This window comes from Thalia democratica, chromosome 5 (genome assembly GCF_965202585.1).
Source record: "Thalia democratica chromosome 5, ktThaDemo2.hap1.1, whole genome shotgun sequence".
Lineage (NCBI taxonomy): Eukaryota > Metazoa > Chordata > Thaliacea > Salpida > Salpidae > Thalia > Thalia democratica.
Window position 1 is genome coordinate 76851040 of NC_139169.1, and position 25747 is coordinate 76876786.

At 31.1% G+C, this 25747-nt stretch overlaps 1 protein-coding gene across 7 annotated transcripts in view; it reads left to right on the forward strand.

The window, feature by feature from the left end:
* Positions 1–3005: 3005 nt before the first annotated feature.
* LOC145835495 (ankyrin repeat domain-containing protein 17-like) overlaps positions 3006–25747 on the forward strand; it is a 28285-nt gene continuing 5543 nt past the window's right edge. For 2 of the 7 annotated variants that reach the window (XM_082943120.1, XM_082943123.1), the window contains exons 1-30: positions 3006–3097; positions 3466–3631; positions 4010–4181; positions 4914–5070; positions 5729–5851; positions 6265–6418; positions 7106–7351; positions 7636–7730; positions 8042–8279; positions 8784–8816; positions 11928–12119; positions 12407–12607; positions 12862–12983; positions 14683–14814; positions 15766–15973; positions 16443–16595; positions 16919–17025; positions 17127–17175; positions 17290–17370; positions 18300–18381; positions 18709–18842; positions 19114–19256; positions 19470–19615; positions 19883–20272; positions 20551–20725; positions 22269–22469; positions 22734–23155; positions 23427–23543; positions 24929–25165; positions 25421–25688. In XM_082943120.1, the coding sequence (XP_082799246.1) occupies positions 3044–3097; positions 3466–3631; positions 4010–4181; positions 4914–5070; positions 5729–5851; positions 6265–6418; positions 7106–7351; positions 7636–7730; positions 8042–8279; positions 8784–8816; positions 11928–12119; positions 12407–12607; positions 12862–12983; positions 14683–14814; positions 15766–15973; positions 16443–16595; positions 16919–17025; positions 17127–17175; positions 17290–17370; positions 18300–18381; positions 18709–18842; positions 19114–19256; positions 19470–19615; positions 19883–20272; positions 20551–20725; positions 22269–22469; positions 22734–23155; positions 23427–23543; positions 24929–25165; positions 25421–25688 (4998 nt within the window). In that variant the 5' untranslated portion in view covers positions 3006–3043. The remainder of the gene's footprint in view (positions 3098–3465; positions 3632–4009; positions 4182–4913; positions 5071–5728; positions 5852–6264; positions 6419–7105; positions 7352–7635; positions 7731–8041; positions 8280–8783; positions 8817–11927; positions 12120–12406; positions 12608–12861; positions 12984–14682; positions 14815–15765; positions 15974–16442; positions 16596–16918; positions 17026–17126; positions 17176–17289; positions 17371–18299; positions 18382–18708; positions 18843–19113; positions 19257–19469; positions 19616–19882; positions 20273–20550; positions 20726–22268; positions 22470–22733; positions 23156–23426; positions 23544–24928; positions 25166–25420; positions 25689–25747) is intronic. The other 5 variants (XM_082943122.1, XM_082943124.1, XM_082943125.1 and 2 more) reach the window with 5 other exon arrangements.

Below are 25747 nucleotides of genomic sequence, written 5' to 3' on the forward strand. Positions count from 1 at the left end.
GTGAGGTTGCCAAGGGTAATGAATTTTATTAAAAAATATATTTTAGGTCTACTTTTATTCATCAATTGGTTAAAAAGTTTCGTATTAATGAATTACATAATTCCATTTAAAAATTATAAGCCTTTGTAGTATAACTAATAATTGAGTTCATGTTATTGCATGTTATAATTACTTATAACATTTTTAAGAACTTAAGTATTACTAAAAGTTGAGCAATTAAAATTTTAGTAAATATGACTTTCATTCCTTTAAATTGCTTACCCAGATGTTTACTAGTATATTCAATATGGTATCCTGTATCACTTAAAAACAGGTTTGCCAAAAATCCAGAAAAAACCAGAAAAAATCCTGAATTTGAGACAAAAAAAAAACTGGAAAATTCTGGAATTTTAAACAATTTTACATGCAAAGTAAAGAAATTTTGGTTTGACACCAAAAGTTTATCAAAATATTTTTTGTTATTATCAAAATTTGTTTTTATCAAAAAACACAGTACAGAAGCTTAACAACAACTTATATTTTCATTGTTGTTATACTATGTAAGATAGTTTTTATCTTAAATTTAGTTTTTTACAAAAGAAGACTCAAAAGCTTGTCCTTTTAAAAACCTGGAAGAAATTCATAAAACCTGGAAAAAGTTTTGGAAAACCCTATGAAAGCTTAACTTGTTTTCCTTACTCAAAATAATTTTAAAACTGTCAGTATATTTTTCACATTATGAAAACAGTGTTGCTATTAATAAATTCCAATTTTCATTAAATAGAAATGAATTACATTAAATCTTGTGCCAGGTAGTTTTCATAGAATTCATATAGGATTTCCTTAAAGTGTTTGTTAAATTAATTTTAATACCCATTTAATTATGTGTATGATTTTTAATAAAATTAATGAATTAGTTGAATCAGTGCAATTTCAAAACTTTGTTAACTTATTTTTCAAAATAATTTCTTTCTGTAAAATTAAAAATGAAATTAAAATTTTGCTTATTGTATCCAAATTCTTTATTCATTGTAGTGATTCCAATTAATTAAATAAACTTTTGTTTATTTCAATTAATTATTTTACATGGGTAAGATTAAAATCTTAACAAATTAATAATACAATTTTGATTTTATCTATTTCCAATTTTGATTATGAATAAATAATTGATTTAATAGTAATTTAATTTTATATTTTTATCAGCCAAAGTTATCAAATTATTTTAGTTGATTGAAATTTCTTTAATTAGTTTAAGTATTTTTAAATGTTTCATATAATGATATATTTTTTGCCAGTTAAATTTCTTTTGGTCAATTAATTTAATAAGATTTTTGTTTAAAACAGTTGTTAAAAAAATGAGTCTGTCCCTTCATTAAAAAGTATTAATGGAATTTTATTAATTGAAAAACCTTTCTAAATAGTCAAATCAATGATCTAAAGTTACAACTAAGTTTTACATTTAATTTCCAAAAAAGGAATATGATCTGCAAGTATTTAGGTGTTGGAATTGATTGATTCAACTCTTTTAATTTATTTATCTCATAAGTGAATTAACTTTTGAATGGACATTAAGAATACTTTCAGTAGTTTTAGGGAAATGTGCAATAAATTAAAAAATTATTTATATAAATAAATGAAAGTTTATTTTCACTATACCTTAAATAAATATTTCATCAATTTAAAAGATATAAATTAGTTTAGTTAATTAAAATTAATTTAATTTACCTTGAATTTATTTTAATTAAATTAATTTTGTTAATTGAATTAAATTAATTAATAAAATTAATTATGTATATTAATTATATAAATTGAATTAAATTAATTAATAACATTAATTAAGTATATTAATTATATAAATGAAGTAATAATAACAGGGTTGCCAAAAAACTTGAAAATCTGTAATATCCTGAAAAAATCCTGGAATTTTTACAATTTTAACATGTTCAGCTGTAAAATTTTGATTTGACACGAAAAATCTATTATAAAGATAAAATGTTTTTGTCATCATCAAAAATTTTTTTAAGAAAAAAATATTAACTCAAGCTTTTAACATATCTTTTCAAAGTCTTTATACTATTTATTACGGTTTTTTACTATAAAAATTTAATTCATTTTAGTTAATTAAGTTCTAATAAAAAAGAACTGAAATAAAGCAGCATGTATAAACTAATTGTAATTATATTAATTTAATTTACACAAAAAAAAATTCTGCCATTTCGAAAAATTCCACTTTCAATCACACAACAGCTTTTTAAGCCCTTTGTAAATTTGTTTTTGAAAAAACTGACTATTAAAAAAGTAAATACTACACTTGGTTGATTAAAGTTATAAAATTAGGCATAAAAAAGATAATCATGTTTCAAAAAAAAAAAAGATTTGACCCAATTGCTTCTCCTAGTTGAGAATATGTTGAGTTGATATGTTTTTTTTATATAAATGTAACATGGGCTTTTGTATGCAAGCTTTTAGTATGAATCACAAGGTCAATAGGATTTATAGGTACATAAAGTGATTTTTTTTCTAGCATATAAGAAATTTTTTTTATTTTAATATAATGTTATTATGACTGTATTGAATTTTTTTTTGTTGTTGTAAGTATATGATTAATTTTTGTCAATCATAAATTCATCATATTGAATTAATTTTATCCAAGTTAGTTGTTGAAACAATTACAAACTTAAAAATAAAATAAATTATGTAATCAATTTATCCTTCTGATTTTTTGATGTTAAAAGTTATAATCTAACTCTACAAAGTTTAAAGTTTTCAAATATAAGCCTTAAATATTTTTTCCTATTATCAACCAATTAATGAACCAAGAAATTGCTTGCCAAATTTTTATGTTTACCAATTTTTTACAAGTATTTAACTAAGTCAAGTATAAAGCTTTAAAAAAGTTGTTGATTATGTTGTTTTTATTTGAACAAAAACTTTAAAAGAATCAGCTTTAAGTTAAATGTATTAAAATATACTAAATGTAAGTATTATGTATTAGATATGTATGAATTGTGAAACATACAACTTTTTAAGGCTTATATTAAATATCCTTGGTTAAAAAGTCATAATGAGTATTGCAGTGAAAGAAAACCACCAAGTGAATGAGGATTTCTCTATGGAGGTAGCTTGATTTTTATTTGAAATGAAGTTTTTTATAACTAAACTCTTTGTTTATTTAATAGTTTTCCTTCTTCAAGTGGCTAACTTGTAAGAACAGTCTTAAACTTTATTTCTGAAAAACTGACAAAAATATTTAAACAAAAAGTACCATAGATATGGTTAACTAGTATAATAAAAAATACCAAGAAGTCTTGTAGAAAAACTTGTCAACTTTTTTATGAATTTTGTTAAAATTATAAATATTCAGGCAATAGCAAAAAGCAATGACAAAAAATTATAGCAAAGTTAAAGTAACCTTCTTATGATTTTTTTAATATTGCATTCAACTTTAGTTCATCAAATGTTCATAAATATTCATAATTAATTCAGGCGTTGGAGAGGCTTCGGGCCAACTGTCACAACAACGTCAACCGCTCCATCAGCAACCGCCTGTCCCACCTTCACGAGCCGTTCCAACTGCCCGGCTTGTCCTGCCACCAGAACCTCAACAGCTTCGAGCGCCAGTGTGAGGTCCAGGCCCTCATCCACGCTTCAGGTATTTAAAAAATAATAAACTAATTTTAAGAAAATATTTCAAGTTTGTACATCAAGTTTGTAAATCTTTCATTCCACTATCAGGCTGCTTTGTGTTTCAATATTTCTTAAGTTAAATAAAATTTAATGTTTTTGTTTGATTTTTTTTCTAAACTTAAATATTTTATGTTCATTTTCAAGCTGTTTTAAAAAAAAATTGCTTTTTATAAACAAATATTTTAAATTGAGATTAATATTTTACATAAGTAATAAATTTTTTAAGTGTTGTAAAATATGTTAAAGCTTTACAGTTAACTTGCTAAATTTATTTCTTATTCAATTTTCAAGTGTTACCTTTATCTACATCAATTAAATAAAATATTTTACATTCCACAATCAGGCTGTCACGGATTCGACCCCCAGGACATTGGTAACCCCGGCTACGGTGACCGTCTCTACGACAACGCGTCCTCTGGTCTGGAAGACGCCCCGTCGTCTCTGTCCTTCAACAACCCGTCCGAATCGGGTCAGGACCTCAACGAGGACGGACACATGGTTCCCGGTGATGACCAGTTAGTTTAAATGTCTTTTTTTTTGCTGGTGTCTACAATATAATGTTTATAACAATAATTTTGTTGGATAAGTAAACCCGGAGATGACCTGTTAGTTGAAATTTAGCAATATTCTTTGTAAACTTTGTTAGAAAGTCTGATAAGTTAATAGTATTTTTAAAATTTTAATTTTGTACTCTCTGTTCGATATTTTAGAATCTTTTTAGAGGAAGACAACCTGACGATCAATTTCCTGTGTGCATAAAAAAAAGCATAAACAAGAGTTGTGCATTTAGAGTTGATTGAATAAAGTTTAAAAATTAATAATTGTGTTTGAAAATTCATTTAAAAATTTAAACTAACTCTAAAATTTTAATTTTGTACTCCCTGATTGGTATTTTAGAATCTTTTAAGAGGAAGACAACTTGATGATCAATTTGCCGTCCTAGCATAACAAAAGTGTGAGGAAGATGAAAACTTTTTTTCTTAATCAATGACTGACTATTTTTATTACCAAAAATATTCATAGTAATTGCTTCAAATTTCCTTAGAACAGTTTTCAACTAATGTGTTATGTATAGACTTTTCAGGGACCTGGTATAAATAACAATATTCACAGTAATTCAAACTTCCGCAGAACAGTTTTCAACTAATGTGTTATGTATAGACTTTTCAGGGACCTGGTGGAAATAATAATATTCACAGTAATTTAAACTTCCGCAGAGCAGTTTTCAACTAATGTGTTATGTATAGACTTTTCAGGGACCTGGTGGAGGCGTGCAGCAAGGGGGACGTGGACGCCGTCCAGAAGATCTTGTCGGACGGGTGGAGCCCCAACGACGCGACCACGGACGAGGGGGAGACCCTGCTGAGCCTCGCCTGCTCCCAGGGCCAGTACGAGCTGGTTGAGGTGAGATTTTAAATTTTCTATTTTAAATACTTGATAGTAAAAATAAGGTGACGAATTTATGATAATTTACTATGGAAAGTTGTGATTATTTTAGTTTAAGTGTAGTCGAATTTTTTTTTACTTGACATTATTATATTATCTTGACAATACGAACTTGTTGAGGTGGATTGATACATTTTCGTTTTGAATACTATATATATATATATAAGTTACAAGTTTTAACAATTATGCTCAGCAATTGTAAAATATATATATATATATATATATTTTACAATTGCTGAGCATAATTGTTAAAACTTGTAACTTTTTTTATTATTAAGCATGTAAATTACATAGGCACCAATACAAAAAATCCATTAATTATGTGGAAACTTTTGTGAATATTTTTTAATAAAACAAGTTGATAAGTTTTATGTCTAATATACTTATTTCTATCTACATTACAGAATGTAGTTGAAAAGTTTTTCTCTTAAAAGTAAAACATTTTAGCATTTAAAGCTTTCCACATTATGTTTTCTAATAAACTATTGTAATATTCCCTTATATTTCGATTGCATTACTCTTTTCCTTTTATACACTTCTAGCCAGCACAAAAATCTACCATCTCTCTTTCCACCGATGTCTTTTCTCTCTTTTTATTTCATATTTTAACCTCCAGGTGTTGCTTTGCATACCGCCTTTCGCGGACGAGTCCAAGTACCTGACGTCAAGCGCGGGCAGGGACCTCAGGAAGAAGCTCACTCCGGAGCACTTGGAGCTGCTGAAAGCGCAGCTCACGCAGGCAAATATTTTTGCGCGTGCTCACAGTTTTGAGTTTACACTTTCTTTTCGTGTTTCACTCACTTTTTGTTTGAAGTTATTGAATTTTTTTTAAATTTTGATCTATACTCACGCAGGCAAATATTTTCATAACTTTGTGTATGCTCACAGTTTTGAGTTTACACTTTCTTTTTTGTTTCACTCACCTCTTGTTTGAAGTTACTTGAATTTTTCTAAAATTTTGATCTATACTTGTTTAATCCTCTCACTTTTTTTGCTCACTTTTTAAAGTTTTACTTTTCCTGTTTACTTTTGTGTGTTTGCAATTTCAGCTTTGACCTGGTAATAAGTGGCTAAAAATATTTTCACATATAAGCACTGTCCTTAATTATAACATTTCCACCTTGGAAAAAAACTAAAAAATTATTCCCGCAGGTGCTGCTCCAGCACAGCGCCAACGTTGACGATTGCGGCGCCAAAGGGGAGTGCACGCCCCTGATGGAGGCGGCGAGCGGGGGGTACGCCCAACTGTGCATGCTGCTGCTGAGCCACGGGGCGGACGTCAACGCTGCGTCATCCAATGGTAACGGTTTGCCATATTCCTTCATTTGTTTTGCGCTTAGATTAAGATAAAAAGGAAATATGTAGCTGTAAATTAATATTTATAGGGTTGCCACTTTAGCTGGAAACCTGGAAAAACCTGGAAATTGAGAAATTTTGAAAAAAACCTGGAATTCTGATCAAAAAACCTGGAATTTTGATCAAAAAACCTGGAATTTTTAATAGTTTTAAAATTTTCGGTAGTAAAATTTAAATTTGACACAAAAAATCTATCATATAAATATGATTTTTTTGTCATCATCTAAAAATTTTTTTATTAAAAAGCACATTTAAAGTAACTTTGCTATTTCTTTTCAATGTTTTCATACTATTTAACACAGTTTCTTATATAGAAATTAACTTTAAACTAAAAATAGACCCAACAATGCGTACTTTTAAAAACCTGGAAAAATTTTTAAAAACAAGTGACAACCTTGTATTTACTGTAAACTATTCATAAGGTACAACAGGAAATAATTTTTAAAGTAAATGTAAATAGATTAAAATAACTTCAATAGTATAAAATTCAGTAAATTTTTTTGTTTTATTAAAAAAGCTAATCGTACACTCCTGATAAGACACGCCATAGGCAAACAAATTCAACAATTACTAACAACAAACTTTTGTATGCGTAACCCCACTAAAGGACCCCTCTTGAAATCAAATATATGCGTAGAGGAGTGCAGCGGCAACACCGCCCTGACGTATGCCGCGTGCGGAGGCTTCGTCGACGTGTGCAGGGTTTTGTTGGACTCGGGCGCGCACCTGGAGAGCCACAACGAGAACGGGCACACGCCGCTGATGGAGGCGGCCAGCGGCGGTCACGTGGAAGTGGCCAAGCTGTTGCTGGACAGCGGCGCCGGCATCAACACCTCCTCCCACGAGTTCAAGGAGTCGGCGCTGACCCTGGCTTGCTACAAGGGTGGGTTTAGTTAATATTTAAAAAATTAGATAGATTACAAGGTTGATTTCAATCTGATTTCAGTTTTAATTTTTTGAAGCTTTTTGGTAATTTTAAGCTTTTTAAACTATTCGGTCAACTTGCAAGCTGCAAGTGTTTACATTTAAATTTTCTTAGTCACCTAAAACATTTTGGTCAGCTTGAAATTTAGGCGTGTCAATTTAAATGCAAGTCATTTAAAATTTTCTTGGTCACCTATAAATTTTGGTGTACTGTTTGAAATTTTTACATTGATTTTTTTGCAGGCCACCTTGAAATGGTTCAGTTTCTGTTGAACCGCGGGGCGGATCGCGAGCACAAAACTGACGAAATGCACACCGCCCTCATGGAAGCCTCTATGGTGAGATATTAATTAATCTTTTCTAAATTCAATAAATATATATGCAATAGGTGATACGGAATGATATAAGTATAAAAATTACTTAAAAATTTTGTTACTAGTTCATAACATATGTAAACAAGCAAAGATTAAGGTTTTAGACTAAATTAAAAAAGTTCAACACAATGTTTATGCTAACATAAAATTTTGATATAATTCACAAGAAAACTTTTGAAGCCCATAGATGAAATTTTTAGCAACATACAAATCTACATATATACCCTAAAATTACTTAGTGTAAAATACTACTAAAAATTGTCAAATATTCACAGGACGGCCACGTCGATGTTGCCCGCCTTCTCCTCGACTCGGGAGCCCAAGTGAACATGCCCCAGGACTCGTTCGAGTCCCCGCTGACCCTGGCGGCTTGCGGCGGTCACGTCGAGCTGGCCGACCTGCTGATCAACAGGGGAGCCATCCTGGAAGAGGTGAACGACGAGGGGTACACGGCCATCATGGAGGCGAGCAGGGAAGGACACGAGGACATGGTGGAGCTGCTCATCAACAAGGGTGGGTATTTGTTTGTAGTTGATATTTAATTTTTAGGTTGTAACAGTTATATGAATATATCATAAATATTTACTCTCTTTACAAGAAAGCCTTCACCTGAGTTTCAAAACTAGATATATAGTAGTATACTTGTAATTAATCTAATTTATAATTCATTGAAAAATTTTATTATGCTTTTAGGGTGGGTACTTGTTTGTAGTTGATATTTAGTTTATTGTGTTAGGTATTTAGTTTTTAAGTTGTAACAGTTTTATAAAAATACAATAAATATTTACTCTATTCACTATTAAGGTCAGCAAGCCTTCACCTGAGTTTTAAAATTAATTTAGAATCAAGTCATAAAAAATTCAGATTAAAAATGTTTTAACATAAATTTATTTAATAATCATATAGCTATTTTCTGAATCTAATGGCTTTGGTTTTAGTGCTACCCTAATTAAATCATTTGTTGCTAATTAACTATTTTAATTCAATTTGGTTTTAATACTTGTTATTTTTTTTCAGGAGCCAACGTCAACGCCAAGAATGATGAAACCTGTAAGCTGAGTTGAATATTTACAAAAAATTAAAAACTAAAAAATAATAAGTTAAAAAAAACATTTAAATAACTATGAATGAGCAGTAGTGACAGTGGAAGGATGGTCATCTCAACAATAAACAATAAAACATAACATAAAAATAATGAAAATAAAACAAAATTAGTATACAATGTTGTCATATTTAACTCTTAATTAAAAATTATCGGCATTAAGTTCACAACACGCGGCTATAAATATTAAAATACATCAAGCAAAATGTTTCTATCAAAATTTTTTAGTAGGCTAAGGATACAAAACCATGTCACTCTAAGAATAATTGACATTGAAAGTCTAATATCTGACCACAGCATCTAAATATGCAAATAATTACAATATTATGATACAAAAGAACAATAGCAGTAATAAAAAAGTTTGCAGCTAAGTTTGTGCTGATTGTTTATGTAACAAGCCAAATACAATAAGCTTTTTAATGATTCCAATGCTTGTATTCTTCTTTGTTAAAGCTATACATCCAGTTACATATATACCCAAAATGATAAGTTTAGTTTCAAATATTGGCCTTATAACTTCTCTCATATAACTCTATAAGTAAAATGAATGATAGGGATCAAGTTTATGACTAATAAGCACATATAAGTTGAATTTACATGTCTTCTATAAATTTCACAAGTTGCTTATTTTGTAAGGTTAATAATGGGCTGTTTTTATAGTATACTTGCATAGAAGATATATAGAATATTTTGCACAAAGTCCATGTATAATCAATAGATTGACAAAGGAAATTTAACTATATACTTACCTATATTTGTCTTTAATCCATGACAATGCCAGTTTTATTATTATATTTAGTACATTGTAAAAACAAGTCTTTAAATTCTGGAAGCTAACAAATAAAATTAAATGAAAAAATGGCTGAGGAGTTTTATTGTTAATTTTCAGATACTCTACAAAGCTTGTTTTTAGCAATCTAAATATATGTTTAAAACTAAATGTCAACGGGTTAAGAATATAAAAGGAAGTTTTACATCAAAGAAAGTTGTCATTTTCTTAGTGTTTTCTTAACAATAGAGCTATATTTGTTCCTTAATCTAAAATATATTTACAATTCAAGCAGTAAGTAAAGTTCTCTGTCTGCTTATTGAAAGTTTAAATTGAAAAAAAAGTAAAGTTATGGCTAAATAGCCTACCTATTAATGCTAAATTGCCTACCTACAACTGTAGTTAATGTTACAAGAATCTATAGGCTATTGTATGTTCAACATTATCTTTAATAACATAAAATTATGTTATACAGCAATATGATTCAATTTTTCATTAAAAAATTGAAAAAGAATAGTTTTGTATATTTTTAGTTTGATTCTTGTGATAATATTTGAAAAAAATGGAAACATTTGAAAATTTATAAAATTACCTCAATTCTTTTTAATATCTTTTCAAACTCTGTTCTAGTCACATCAAATGTTTTGAAATGTTTTGAAAACCCAGGTAAGGTTTATAAATCACTGTACTACTAATTACTGTAATAAGACATTTAAAATATGATTTATCCCCTTCTTCAATAGCAACCATTTAAACGTTGATGTAAGTGTTAAAAACCTTAGCTCTTTTAATTTTCAAAAACTGTTGCACACCCAAAATTTGGCCGTTTTGCTTTTAAACTGAGGCCAAGCTCATCCTCTACCCATTTTAAATTTCATCGCTTACCAAAATGTATTTTGCTTTTTTAAAAAGTTGCACTTGAAGTTAAATTTTTATCTGTTGTAACCATTAAATCAAGGCAATCTTATGAAATTCCTCAAAGATATGAAAGGGCCATCAAGTTTTTTTTTATAAGTTGAAGTTTCAATATAGTTTAAATAAGTCACAAAGATATGCAAGAATTTACAGTTAGAAACAGGGTTGTCACTGGAAACCTGGAAAAACCTTGAAAAACCTGGAACAAGACAATTTAGGCAAAAATAACCTGGAAAATCCTGGAATTTTAATCAAAAAACCTGGAAAAACCTGGAATTTTTAATAATTTTAACATTTGGAGTAGTAAAATTTCGATTTGACACAAAAAATCTATCTTATAAATAAGATTTTTTTGTCATTATCAAAAAATTTTTTATTAAAAAACACATTTAAAGTAACTTTACAGTATCTTTTCAATGTTTTTATACTATTTAACACAGTTTTTTATATAGAATTTACTTAAAACTAAAAATAGACCCAAAAATGTGTACTTTTAAAAACCTGGAAGAAATTCGGAAAACCTGGAAAAAATTTGGAAAAAACGAGTGGCAACCCTGTAGAAATTATATTTTGACAGCATTTGTCAAAATATATTCTAATTAAGTTGGGTTTGTCAAAAATCTCTTTTCGTTCTGAAATGTGAAAAAAAACCCTTCATCTTGTATAAATGGTTGTAAAATAGCCGAAAAGTTCATATTATGGGTAATAAAAATCTTGTTTAATGCAGTATTACTTAAAAATAACCATTTAATTTGTAATATTGGTCAAAAAAACTTTTGATCCAGTCTGTCTTACTAGTTATCAATTTCTCTTTAATGTTTAAACATAAAACTTTAAAAACAGAGTCTAACAAGCATACATTTGTACCCAAATAGGTAGTTGTAGTATTAAATGTGTAAGACTTCAAATTCAAATTCCGACAAGTAGTTATATTTACTTTAATTTGTTATCAATACTTTGGAACTTGAAACACTCTAACAAGTATATTTCTGCACATAATTATTTATTTTATAAACATTAAAATTGAGAGATAAAAGTTCTAACAAGCATGTTTTGTACGCACATAAATATTTTTTTAAAAAAACATTAAAATCGAGTTACAAATTCTAACAAGCATATTTTGTACGCACATAAATATTTTTTTTAATAAACATTAAAATTGAGATACAAACTCTAACAAGCATGTTTTGTACGCACATAAATATTTTTGTTTTTGATAAACATTAAAATTGAGATACAAATTCTAACAAGCATGTTTTGTACGCACATAATTATTTTTGTTTTCAATAAACATCAAAATTGAGTTACAAATTCTAACAAGCATATTTTGTACGCACATAAATAGGTGTGTTAGACGAAGAGTTCAACCTCACAGGTTCCAACGTCAACGCCAAGACCGACGAGACTTGCGAGACTGCCCTCACTTTAGCGTCGTGCGGCGGTTTCCTGGAAGTGGTGCAGTACCTGGTGGAAGGCGGGGCCGACATCGAGGTCGGGAGCAGCACCCCGCTCATGGAAGCCTGCCAGGAAGGGCAGATCGACGTTGTCAAGTACCTGATTGAAAAAGGTTTAAGATAATGTATGGTTTTGTATGTACTAAAGTGTTGATATCAGGGGTATAAATATATTTATATTAACTTAAAATTATTCTATATATTTACGAAGATAAAAATTTAGTACATTTTTTAGCAAAAAATGGAGTTGTCATGTCTAACTAAAATTTTTTTCTTAACGAACTAAATGATATAACTAACTAGAATAACTTACTGTCAATACCCTATTTTCATTCGAGCACACCAGGAAGCTTCAAAATAAACCCGAATATCTCAAATATAATAAATAACCTAATTCAAGCAGGTGCCAACGTGCAAGCGACCACCAAGAGCGACGACACGGCGCTGCACTTCGCGTGCGAGCAGGGCCACAACGAGATCGCGGCGTTGCTGCTGAGCCACGGCGCCGAGCTGGAGTACAAGACGGAGTGCGGGAGGACGCCGCTGATGAAGGCCGCCAGGGCGGGCCATCTCGAAACAGTCAAAATGCTCGTCGAAGAAGGTTTAATTTTGTTGTTTTTTTGTGTGGAATATCAAAATTTTAAATTTTGTTGTGTGTTTTCGTTACTTATAAATTGTATTACATTAGTTGATAGTGCAAAACGTATGATGTAATGTATAACAATTGTTTTGAAAAGTATTTAAGGAAAAGTTTAATAATGAAAAATGTTTGAGTAGTAAAATGCTGTGTTATGATTGAGTAAAATCTTTAAACAACTACAAAATTTAGCTCTATAAACAATTGACTGAAAACAGGTGCGTGCGTGAACAGCGTGACCACCAACAACGACCACTCTGTGCTCTCGCTCGCTTGCGCATTCGGCCATGTGTCGATCGTGGAACTTTTGCTGTTGCAAGGTGCCGACCCCAACTATAAGGTTTGTATATAAAGTTTATTGAAATGAATGCTTGAAAAAATTGCCCTAAAATTAGATGATACATGAATAAGCATATAACAAATAATTATTTTTTTACTTATATGTTCCATACATAAGGTTGATTGAAATCAATGCTTCAATTAAAAAATTGCCCTAAAATTAGATGATACATGAATACACATATAACAAATTATCATTTTTGTACTTACATATATGTTTTTGTACATAAAGTTTATTGAATATAATGATTCCAATTAAAGAAATTGCCCTAAATTCAACAAATTATTATTTAATTATACAAGTTATACATCAAGTAAACTGGAAAAAAATTGCATAACTTGAAGAAATAGCCAAAGATTAGATGATACAAAAAATAACATATAACATATAAACTGTTAAACCATTTTTGTACTTAAAGTGTAAGCCAATATTCTAGAGAACTTCAGTTAATTAAACTCAAATTAATTGCTTTAAAAAACTAAAGTTATTAGGTAATACACGTGGAAAATTGTTTTAGGGTATTAAAACAATCAGTTTTTTATCATTTTTTTTGTATATTACAGCTTGATACTGTCAACTAGTTAAGTAGTACACAAAACGTCTCAAGGGAATATAACTAATTAGTGCTGTAGTATATATTTATTAATACTTGTCTGAGTTTATTTCGAACTGCATTACCACACGCTTGGTTGCTGCAATTGTTTAAATGTAGATTTATAAATTTGGTCAAAAATAGGAAACATTAAATACTGAGGAGTAATAAGGTTAAAAATTTAATTTCCTTAAACAAAATAACTTATTACAAACGTAAGAAAGACTGGAAAGAATTTTTTTTTGCAATTTAGAAATAAAAGTTTTAAAAAAATGTTTTTAAAAATTATAGATAAAAGATTTAGCAATACGTAAAAAAGCTTGTACTAATTTGCTGATTAGTGTTTTGAAATTATGTGCATTGTCTGATGTAATATAATTACAACCAATTGAATTAAATATATTATAATTGTCTGGTTAAGCCTTGTCACGTACTAAAAGCTTGAATCTATATTTAAAATATTAAAATTGAAAGAAACGTGTCTGGAATTAATTTATGTAAAAAAAACAGACTGTCGTGCAAGTTAAGTAAAAAAAACATCGAGGTGTTATCAAGTTAATAACACTTAAAATTAATAAAAAAGTTAAAATGTTTCGTAAAACAAACAAAATTATTTTACTCTATTCCCTTTTTTCCCAGATTAAATTTTATGCAAAGGTGTTAAACATGTTAAGCATATTTTTACCACAAAACCTAAACCCTTAAACTATTTTCTCAAATTAATCACTAAAGTCATTAAACTTTATTCAACTTAAATTTGCAATTTATATTAATTTTTCCATTAATAATTTTGCAATAAATAAATTCAAAGTAATAACTTATATAAATAATTAAAGGACAGTTGAGCATGTAGGTTGAAGTATAAAACTTAATGTGCGTAGCATAACCTTAATTTAACCACTGAAAATAGTTTTTTCTCACACTAAGGAAAAATTAAAAACAAATAATCCAGTTAATTTATTTTTAACAGTTGAAAAACAGTTCAAACATTCTGTTGAAATCTAACAATTATGTATTCCTTAAGCTTTAGCATAGTTTCAACCAATTTAGAAATTGTTCTTTTCTCCCACTTGAAGAAAAAACAGTTCAAATAATTTTTATAAACAGTTGAAGGACAGTTCGAACATGTTGGTTGAAGCGAGCAGAAACGGTCACCTGGACGTCGTGAAACTGTTGTTGGATTTTCCACACAACTTTCCGACCATTCCCTTCCCTCCCAACACTCAAGCCATGCAGGAGGTTTGTTATTAATTATTAATTTTATGTACTTCGTGGATTTAATTAAAAAAAAAAGTAGGTGGTTTGATATTTATTATAATTTAAAACCCGAGATTTCATGTATTTCGTGAACTTAAATTCTTTTGAAATAATTTCGAAGGAAAAATAATGTTGATTTTTATGAAAATATATCAATTTATTGTGTGAGTTTAAGCAGAGAAATGCCATGTATTTTCAGTTGTTGTTTTTTGTTCAAACGACCGGAATTGCACTCAATTAGCGCCTGACGTTTTAAATTGTCTCACGACTAGAGCAAAAGTAATTAGTAATACAATAAATGTTACCACAAACTTTGTAACATTTTGATAGTTGGTATAAGTAATAAATTAACGATAGCAAATAATACAAAATTAATATAGAAATTATAAACTTGCATACATATTAGTACTAAAAATACCAAACACATTGATTATTAAGTATTTTTAAAATGTATGTGAACATATTGGACAACAACAGTGATCTCTAAATTTAAACTATTTTTGTTATTTTTAATCAAATTTGTATACAACTTACTCCATAACATAATCAAACTGCAAGGGGTCAGGATGGTAATGTTTAAACATTTAATAATATTTATTTTATAATTAAAAAAACACCAAGAGGCGCGCATGCTGCAACATAAATTAAAATCATAAGTAATATCAAATGAATAAAAACATATATATGAACAAATAATTATTCGAAAATGCGCTATATGCGACTTAGAATTGTAATTATTCAGAACAAATATTAAAATATCTAATTAAAAAACAGCAAAAGGCGCGCATGCTTCAACCGGTGTACGAGCATTAAGATCTTCAAACGAGTATGAAGATAATTAAATAATTAAAATAAATAAAAAATTAAAATAAAAAATAAATATATAGATAGTAAAAATAAAAATAAATATACAAATAATAAAAATCAATATAGCAAGAGGCGCGCATGCTGCAACCGGTTTACGAGTACGAGGACCAGGTGACGACCCTCAAGGCGAACAACACGTCCCTGCAGGCATCCGTGGTCCCCATCATCCAGCAGCACCTGCGCGAAACCGCGTCGCCCGGCAACCAGCAACCGGACTGCGATGGGGCGAGCGACAACTCCAACGAGAGCTTCGACGAGAACATGTCCGAGCAAGGTTTGATATTTAATATTTGTGTTCAAGAATTTTCCCTCACTTTGTTTAGAGGTAAATTTAAGTCTTGAGTTTTAATGGGTAACCGATTATCATATATATTTAAAAAGTTAAAAATACATAAATTTTAAATTATATATCAGTTATAACAACATTTTTTCTTTTTTATTTTTTTAGTTATATGATTAAAATTAGATAAACAAATTCAAGTTTGAACAAGTAAATTTTCATATTAAGTACATGCGCTTAAAGTTCGCACGTTTTGCAAAAAGTGTCCAATTTGATTTTTTTCTACAAAAAAAAAAACAATTTAAATAACCAAAGCATTTTGTATGTAAAGCGCTCTCTAGCGGCGCAGAAAGCGCAGAGAGCGCGGAATTTTCCGTAGAAAGCCATAACCGTCGGATCGCGCGCTATTTCCTCACGTGCGGCTTTGAGTACTGGCACCAAGACGACGAATTTGTCGACACAGCTGCCGCGGTGGTCACCAGGCTGATACAGCACGGGAGCTGGCTCACGCAGGCGGTGGAGAGCCACCTGCCCAAGGAGGCCAAGGAACAGGTGGAGAAGGACGTCACCTCGCAGATCGAGAACTTCCTCAGGTCCATGGCCACCGACCCCAACGGTTTGTTTTTGTTCTGTTTTTTCAATTGTATGCAATTTTTTATACTAACTGTATGATAATAAGTGTTATTATGTACTATCACAACCCAAATAACTGTAATTTTAGTTTTTAATAAGGCTTATATAGGGTTAGAGTTACCCTAGTTTGTCTTTATATGTTTTAATGCTTTATTTTGTTTCCATACTTGAGTGCTGAAAATATAGTACTAATTATGTTATATCATTGATATACAATATTCTTTCTAATTATGCTAGAATAAGTGTAGCTAAAAAGTAATATGATGAAATGATTGTAATAGTTTCAGAAAACATTTGTTTTAATAGGTCTCACACTGGTTGAGTGCAATTGCAAGAAGTTGGAGGAAAAAGTGCAGAAAGCTGTTGAAAAACAATTTCTCCTGCACTTTAACGGTGATGTTGACCGCTGCAAGGTTAGTATCAGTTGAAGTTATTTTTGTCGTTGATTTTAAACACTTGATTAATAAAAAGTATTGTTATTTATAATTAGATAATAATATTTGTTATTTTTTAGGAGTTGATGGAACGAATTCTCCAGGACAAGAAGGAATTTGAAGAAAAAGGTAATTTTTCAAAACTTTTTTAACAAACAATATTTTTGTTTTTATTATTGAATAAAATGTGAAATTTTAGTAACTAACAAGGCAGTATTTTTATAATTTTATTTAATTGTGCAGGCTTTTCCTTGAAAGGCAGACCTGACGGAGTTGATTCGAATCAAGGAACCCTGCAAGTTGCTGCCCAAGTTCTGCAGAATGGTTTGTATTTACTTGATAAATCATTTTGTATTATTTATTTTACTGCTTACTTGTAGTTTGAAAGAACTAAGTATAATGAGTTATTGTTAGCTAGAATACATTTTTAAACCCCGAACTCAAGCTACAGTAGTTAGTTTTAAGTCAACAAGATTATTAAGTCATAATTGACAGCTTAAAGTATAAGGAATAGTTTTCATAAAAATATATTCGTTTTATATAGGAGCTTCGGGTTGCCTTTCCCAGATAGCCGAGTTAAAAGAAAAGAACAAGAAAAGTTCAGATAAAATAAAAGATTACTGTCAGTGTTGCGAAGATGTAAAAAAGAAAAATTTGTTGAAAAAATGTTAGCAGTTAAATAATCCAGAAAAGTTAAATTATAGAAAATAGTTATATCATAGGTTGAACTATTTTCAACAAGAAGTGTTAAGACCTTTTGTGTTAATAAAACAAAAGCTGCAGTTTTATAAAACCGCGAGAAATATTTTATTTGTTCATGATTAATTGTTAGACACAATGAAGAATAAAGACTAAGTAAAGCACTTAGTTGTTTGATAAAACAAAAAGCATTGTTTTTCAACCTAACAGTTTTTAACTATTTTTGAACTCGCCTTATCCATTCTAAAGCTGCATTTTTGCCAATTTAATTTATAATTTTAAATCTTAAAAATTTCCACACTACAGTCTGCTTATAAATATGGTATTTTGTTTTAGTACTCAACTTTTTTTAATACTTAACCAATTAGTCATTTTACTTAAACAAAATTTAAGTACCTTCAAAATTTTTCAAGTTTTAACAATCATAATATGTTACCACCAATTTTTCCAAAAGTACACAAAAACAAGTTATGGAATTTTATAATAATAGAATTAATAGTTAAATTAACAATACTATTCATATAATTTTATAAAACAAATAAAATTATTAACAGCCGAAGTGAGCAGCAGTGATGCGGATCAAGGCCAGGACAACCAGATGAGCCAATCAGATCAGAGATCCGTGCAGGGGTACAGGTAATTTATTCAATTTAATTAAAATTTGCTAACAAATGAAAATTTAAAATATAAGTTAAATATTGTTTCGTAACGAATTGTAAGTAAAATTTTTAGTACGGGTCGCTCGTTTTATTATGTTTATTTGTAATTAGTGTATTTGTACATATCGATATTAAGAACTGATAAATAAATCAAAATGTCTGATAGCAATAATAGTTATAATAAACACATTTATATTAGTTTTTAAAGAATTAATAAACGAATTTAAATCTGGTAATGATAAATTGATAATAACTGAAATTATTGAGTGAAACATTGTTTTATAATATTACATTTTATGTACAGGTTGCCAGATTTGGAAGCATGCACTGAGGCCAATCAGGACACGCCGTTGACGCTGGCATGCGCGGGAGGTCACGAAGAACTTGTCAAGTTGTTGATCAGCAAGGGTGCCAACATCGAACACAGGGACAAGAAAGGTGAATTGTTGTTTTTTATTTTCAAGTACTTAATTAGTTGATAAAAAAGTGAAAAAGTATATTACAGTATACTCTAAAATTTATTATTACTATAAAATACCTTTATTACTTATTATTTAAGTTATAAGAACTTTGCAGTATATTATAAAACAAATAAATGACTCTCATATAGTATTATTTGAATGTAAACTTCAAAAGTTTTATATATTAACACAACTTGCTTCTTTTCTTGAAATCTAATTAATTTTATTAAACTTCAATCATTCAACAGGCTTCACCCCACTCATTCTGGCCTCGACTGCGGGCCACGCCGGAGTTGTGAAAGTCTTGGCCGAGAAAAAGGCCGATTTGGAGGCTCAGAGCGACCGGACCAAGGACACACCTTTGTCCCTGGCCTGTTCCGGTGGCCGTGTGGTATGTTTGATTTTTTCAATACTGTATAATAGATTTTAAAAGAAATTAAAAACATTTAAATTTTAAGTTACAAAGTTGGTCTTAGCTATGTCATTTAAGAACAATCTAGATTTTTGGTATTTAATTTCACACTTAGAAAAAATAGTCATAAAAACCCATTATGGGTAACAACAAAAGTGAAATAATTTTAATTCCATAAACAAATTGTCACAGGACGTGGTACAAACGTTGTTGAAGAACGGAGCCAACAAGGAGCACAGGAACGTTTCAGATTACACTCCGCTCTCATTGGCTGCCTCTGGCGGATACACTAACATCATCAGCATGCTGTTGCAAGGAGGCGCTGAAATCAACTCCAGGTTTGTATTATTAACAAATATTTTACTTGACTGAATAGTGCATAATAATAGAATTTTGACCTAATATAATTTAATGCAGTTTACTAGATATTAGTAATTAAATATTTACTTAATGCATAATTGGTTCTTAGTTTTTCCTAAAAACATTTTAAATGGAATTCATTTAAACTATGACTTATTTATACTTGTACATTATAAACTCAATCAATTTAATTTAGCTTCCAACTAAATATATAACATCTATTGAAACTGTTTCTCCCTGCACAGGACGGGCAGCAAGCTGGGCATCTCCCCGCTGATGCTGGCCGCCATGAACGGCCACACGCAGGCCGTCGAGCTCCTTCTGAACAGCGGCGCCGACATCAACGCGCAGATCGAGACCAACAGGAATACTGCCCTCACTTTGGCCTGCTTCCAAGGGCGCCACGAAGTGGTGAGCCTTTTGGTGGACAGGAGGGCCAATGTTGAACACAGAGCCAAGACGGGTCTCACTCCGCTGATGGAGGCGGCGAGCGGAGGGTACGCCGAGGTTGGAAAGGTCCTTCTCGACAAGGGGGCGGACCCCAACGCGAGCCCGGTACCTTCGTCGCGCGACACCGCGCTGACCATAGCCGCCGACAAGGGACACCTGAGGTTCTGCGAGCTCATACTCAACCGGTTGGTGGAAATTAAATGTTTTTGTTGTCACAATTTTGTTTTATTGCTTTTTTGAAATACTAGAATTATAATGTAGTTATAAAATGCATGTTTATATTTAAAAAAAATTGTAGAAATAACAAAGCCTATGCTAAAATTTACAAGCAAAATATAACTCTTTTTTTTTTTCAATACTAACAGTTGAAGGTATTTTTCAAAAAATAATTGAATAAGTATAATAACAAATACACCTTTGTACGTATGCGCGTATGTAGTTTAAAAAACGTCAAAAACGTCAGAGGGGCGTCGGTGGAAGTGAAGAACAAGAAGGGGAACACGTCGCTGTGGCTGGCGTGCAACGGGGGCCACCACGAGGTGGTGAAGCTGCTGATGGAGCAGAAGGCCGACTGCAACGCCGCCGACAACAGGAACGTCACGCCGCTGATGGCCGCCTTCAAGAAGGGACACGTTCAAGTAAGATAAAATTAATTGTGACAAAATAACGATTAGAACTTTTATATGATTAATTATTTATTTAATTTTGTTTTACTAATACATCTGATGGTCGCATTCAAGAAAGGACACGTTTAAATTTGTTTGATTTTGTTTAAAAAAATATAAACTTTTTTAATGTTTGATTAAAAAAACATGTTCAAGTTTGCTAATAAAGAATTTCAAAATAATTGTGTCAACCTGTTTTATGGCTACATCCAAGAAGGGACATTTGTTAAAATTTATTTAAAAAAGTAAAAATATACATACTTAAGAGTTAAATAAACGTAATAAATATCTAATTTTAAAACATTGTTGTTTCTTTAAATTTGAATTAAACTAACTTTCAAAAAGCTTCTTAACATGTGTTGGTAATCAATGCCGAAAAATTTCGTGAACACCAACGCTGTATATTTTTATAGTTGATGCCATTATGAATTTATATTTGACGTATAAGTGCGAGTGTTTGTAAGCATTTATTGATTTGTGTGAACACGTTTCAAAACGCGTCGGTTCAAAACAAGAAATACTCAAGGCAGACAATCGATATTCGCTCTGGTTAAGTTTGCATTCAAATTTAAACAACATAAGCAGTAAACAAAACCTGTTTTTTTCTAGTATAGATGTGTGACTATAAATAAGAATTGAATGAAAAAACTGTGCCCAATGTTAAACCTGTAAACAAAAAATCAAAATGTGTATAATTTGCGCTGTTGGCTCTTTAACAGTTGAATTTCGTTTTTTGAAGTAAGGCCAAGTTGAATTTAAAAAAAAAATTTCAAAAATAACAAACACAAAAGAAAAAAAACTCGTGTAAACGCTTTTGTGTATTGAAGCGAGCACTCGAGTGTTGTCACGTGACTTTTAAAGCCAGTTTTGATCACGTGACTTGTTAAACGGCCAGCCGAGTGCAAACACTTGGAACTTTCGAACACTTGAACATTTTCATATCTGTCTTGAAATCACTTGTATTCTGCTTACCATTTCGCTATGATTGTTCATATCAAAAATTTCCGACCAATATATTCTTATAAATTGTTACAGTTTTTGAATAATTCTTTTTTGAAGTTAATAGTTTCCGTAAAGTTTCAACATATAAAGGTTTATACATTTAAGCTGTACAAAAGGCAAGACTGAAAATCAAAAATAGTTTGTACAATTACACCAATAAGTTAATTTTATTAGCCATGATATAAGTCGTCAAAATGTAAAGATAGTCCCTGCTTCAAGTATAAAAAGCGTGAAAGCTTGCTTTCATTAAACTTTTTTGGTTGACAAAAAATAAGACCAATGATTTTATTTAAACCGCCAAGTAGCATAGCTCTTGATGTCAAAAGTGTCTAATTAAAAGGATCAAAAAATTAATAAATCTCATAACACAAGTTTAAACTTGACACAAGTACTTGCAAGTTACAACTTTAGTTACCCATGCAGTTAGTCCAGTTCTAATTAGAACAAAGTATAAAATAAATATTAACACAACTGTGCTACAAAGCTGAAGTTAATAAACGTACTATTCTTCCAGGTGGTCCAACTGCTCGTCAAGAAGGTGACTCAGTTCCCCTCGGAACCCGAGTGCGACCGCGTCATCAAGGGCCTCACCGACGCGGACCTGCTTGCGCGGATGAACCAGTGCAAGTCGTACATCAAGGAGTCCAAGGACAAGAAGGAAAGGGAAGCGCTGGCGCAGGCCAACATGCTCATAAGGGAAATGGACGCTGACAAGGTGAAGTTTGCGTTTGAAAATTTCAAATATTAGTTTTTTTGTGAATTAAATATTTTATTGTTTTTTTATTTAAATTATTTTTATTTAACATGCTCATAAGAAAACAGTTGAAATAAAGTTTTGTTAATTTTTTAGTTTATTACGTATTCTGGATAATTTTTATGATAACAAGTGTATAAAAGCAAAAATGAAATTGAAGCAAAAAATAAATTAATTTTTTTCTCTGCATAAAAACACAACTTTTATTTGATGTAAAAAATCCAGGCGAAGGAGGAGAACAAGAAGGCGCGGCAGCAGAGGAAGCGCGAGAAGAAGAAGCAGAAGAAGCTGCTGCAGAAGCAGAACCAGGAGGCCGCACAGCAGGCGCAGAAAGAGGAAGAGGAGCAGAAGCTGAAGCGGGAGGAGAAGAGGAGCGAGCCGGAGAAGAAGGCCCCCGAAAAAACCCCCGCTTCGGAGAAGAAGGAGGAGAAAGCTCCCGCCGAAAAGCCGGTCGTTCCCGCCAAGAGCGAGGGTTCGGACCAGAGCTCTTCCAAGAAGAAGGGCGAGGCCGCCAAGGAGGAGAGGAAGCCCGCCAAAGAAGCGTTCAAGAAGGCGATGCAGAAGGTGAAGCAGCAGCCGAAAGCGAAGGAGGAAATCGTCGTGGACGTCGGAAGCAAATTTATGCCTAAAAATCCGAAATATTCCGAGTGAGTTTGTTGATTAGTAAAAAAAAAAACATTCATGACGAAAAATATAATGTATAGGTCGAAAAAAAGTGTGCTTGATAAATAATAAAGATTTTTAAGTGTAATAGAAATGATTCTAATTGTCACTACAGGTCGTTAGACAAGTGTACTTGATCAGTACAAACATTTTTAACTACAAGATTGTAATGAAATTTTATTATCACACTTTTTATTGACAAAAATTAATAAACAGGACGTAGGATAACATAATATTAACACGTTTATTAAACAGGACACGGCCAGCAGATGAAAAACCCGCCGGCAACGGATCTGGTAACGACGCCGCTCAAGCTGCCAGACCTAAAAGTTCCGTAAAAACGAAAGTCATCGTTCCGACCAAGTTTAGCAGGTAATAAATTCCTGAGTGTGAAGCTTTGAATTTTGAAAAATAATCATTTTTGAAGTGGCCTGATTAAAGTTAGTTAGTACATTCGAGTGAATATATTCAAATGAATTACCACGCTTTTATGTTCAAGTATCTGATAAAAAAATCTAAATGTGAATGTATATTCAGCTCATAACTGTAAAGTTAGTATTTCATGTTGAAATAGTAGTAAAAAGAAATTCATAAACTGGACAAAGCTTAATTTATATTTAGTAATGAAAAAAATTATTTGTAAGGTTGTGATTGTAGCTTGACGCCTTGTAACTTTTATACAAAAATCTTATACCATGTACCACTAAATCCAAGTATAACATAATATCTGCTCAAGCAAATTTGACCTAATTAAAATTTAACTTGATAGAACATTTGACATCTTAAAAAAAAAGTATTTGTTGTTTGAATTGAGTTTATTTAAGTGAAGCTTTCAGTAAAAAATTGTTAATGTAAATTAGATATGCTAACACGTTTTTTAAAATATGTGTTAGTAATAAAAACAAACACAAAAAGTTTGCTTAGTTATAAAAAAGATGTTTTGTTATTTTAAACTGCGGTTTAGAAATTTTCCTCTCAACTAAGTCAACATCACATGTCAAAATAGTACAATTTAGGTGTGTATTTATTTAATATGCTTTTTAAGCCTCAATAGCTCAGTTTAAAATCAATTTAATTTTTGTTCTTGCAGTTTAAAAATAACTAAAATTCAATACGATGCTTCAGAATTTAATTAATTGAGTCAAAATATTACTTATTTAATGTAAAAGCATATGCTGACCATATGTAAGTTTTTAAAGAATTAAAAAATTTTGAAAGTTTCAGTGTTTCAAATAAAAAACGACATCTTTTTGGATTCGAAAATTAATCTGTTACATAGTGTCGAATTTTTTTTGATCTTCTTTAACTTCAAAAAAAGTTTAGAAAATTTAATTATTTGAATTGGAAGCACTTTTTATACGTAGAATTTAACAGTTATAAATAGTATTGAATGAATAAAAAACATGTTAATTTGCCGAGTTATTTATAGCGGTGGTCATGAGTTTTTAAGTAAAATTTTTGCTGTGTACAAGATGTATCCCAGGGTTTCCAAAATTTTTTCAAAACGCCCCCTTTTAAAGGAATAAAATAAAATGATTACAATTACTTGATGTTGTGTATCGTATATTTCTTTTAAAATATCTGAAGAAAAGATTTGCACCACATTTAAGCTAATTACTTCAATAGATAATAAACAAATATTAAAAAAATTAACCTTTATTTGATAAACAATATATACAAAATAAACAATCAACAAAATAAATAATTAACAAAATAAGTAATCAACAAAATAAACAATCAACAAAATACTCACGCAGGCCGACGAAGAGCCCCGTGAAGAGGTCGGATCGGCAGGAGGAGTGGAAGTCGGTGTCGAACAGCAGGCCGGCGCGGTCGAGCGACAAGTCCATCAAGATCACGGTGCAGTCGAGGTTCTGCTCGCGGCTGATCGGCAGGGCCGGGTGCAACATCAACAGGATCCGGGAGGCGACGGGCGCGCACATCGACATCGACAAGCAGAAGAAGGGAAGCTCCGAGAGGACCGTCACCATCAAGTTTGTTGCTTGCACACAATTTTCGTAAAACATTTTTATTTACACAATATTTGTAGAAAATAGTCGGTAAAAAGTTATATAAGTAAATTTAAGTGCATTAACTCCAAACTGAGGCACCCAGGAAGCTTAGATAAATAAAAATAGTAAAAAAAAAATATATTAAATTGTTTAATAAAGAAAAAAAAAAACAAAACATACATTTCTACAATCAATTACAATAAAGTTGTAATAAATAAATTCGTAAATTTCTCGCAGAGGCACCCCGGAAGCCCAAGCTTACGCGCAGCGCCTGGTCAGCAAGATAATCTCCATGGACGGCGTCAACATGGACCAGGACATAAACCAGCTCATCGACTCCATGAAGAACGATTTGAGGACCTCAGTGACGTCACACAGGCCCGCCAGCAGCAGCGTGACGTCACAGAACGGGGCGAGCGGCGCGGGAAGCAGCGGCAGGAGCTGGAAGGTGAAGGCGGCGCCACCGCCGTCCAAACCCGCCTGGAAGACTTTTCCCAAGCCCGCTGTTAGTAAACATTAGTAATTTTTTTGTAAAACACATTTGTTATATCATTTGCGCCAGGA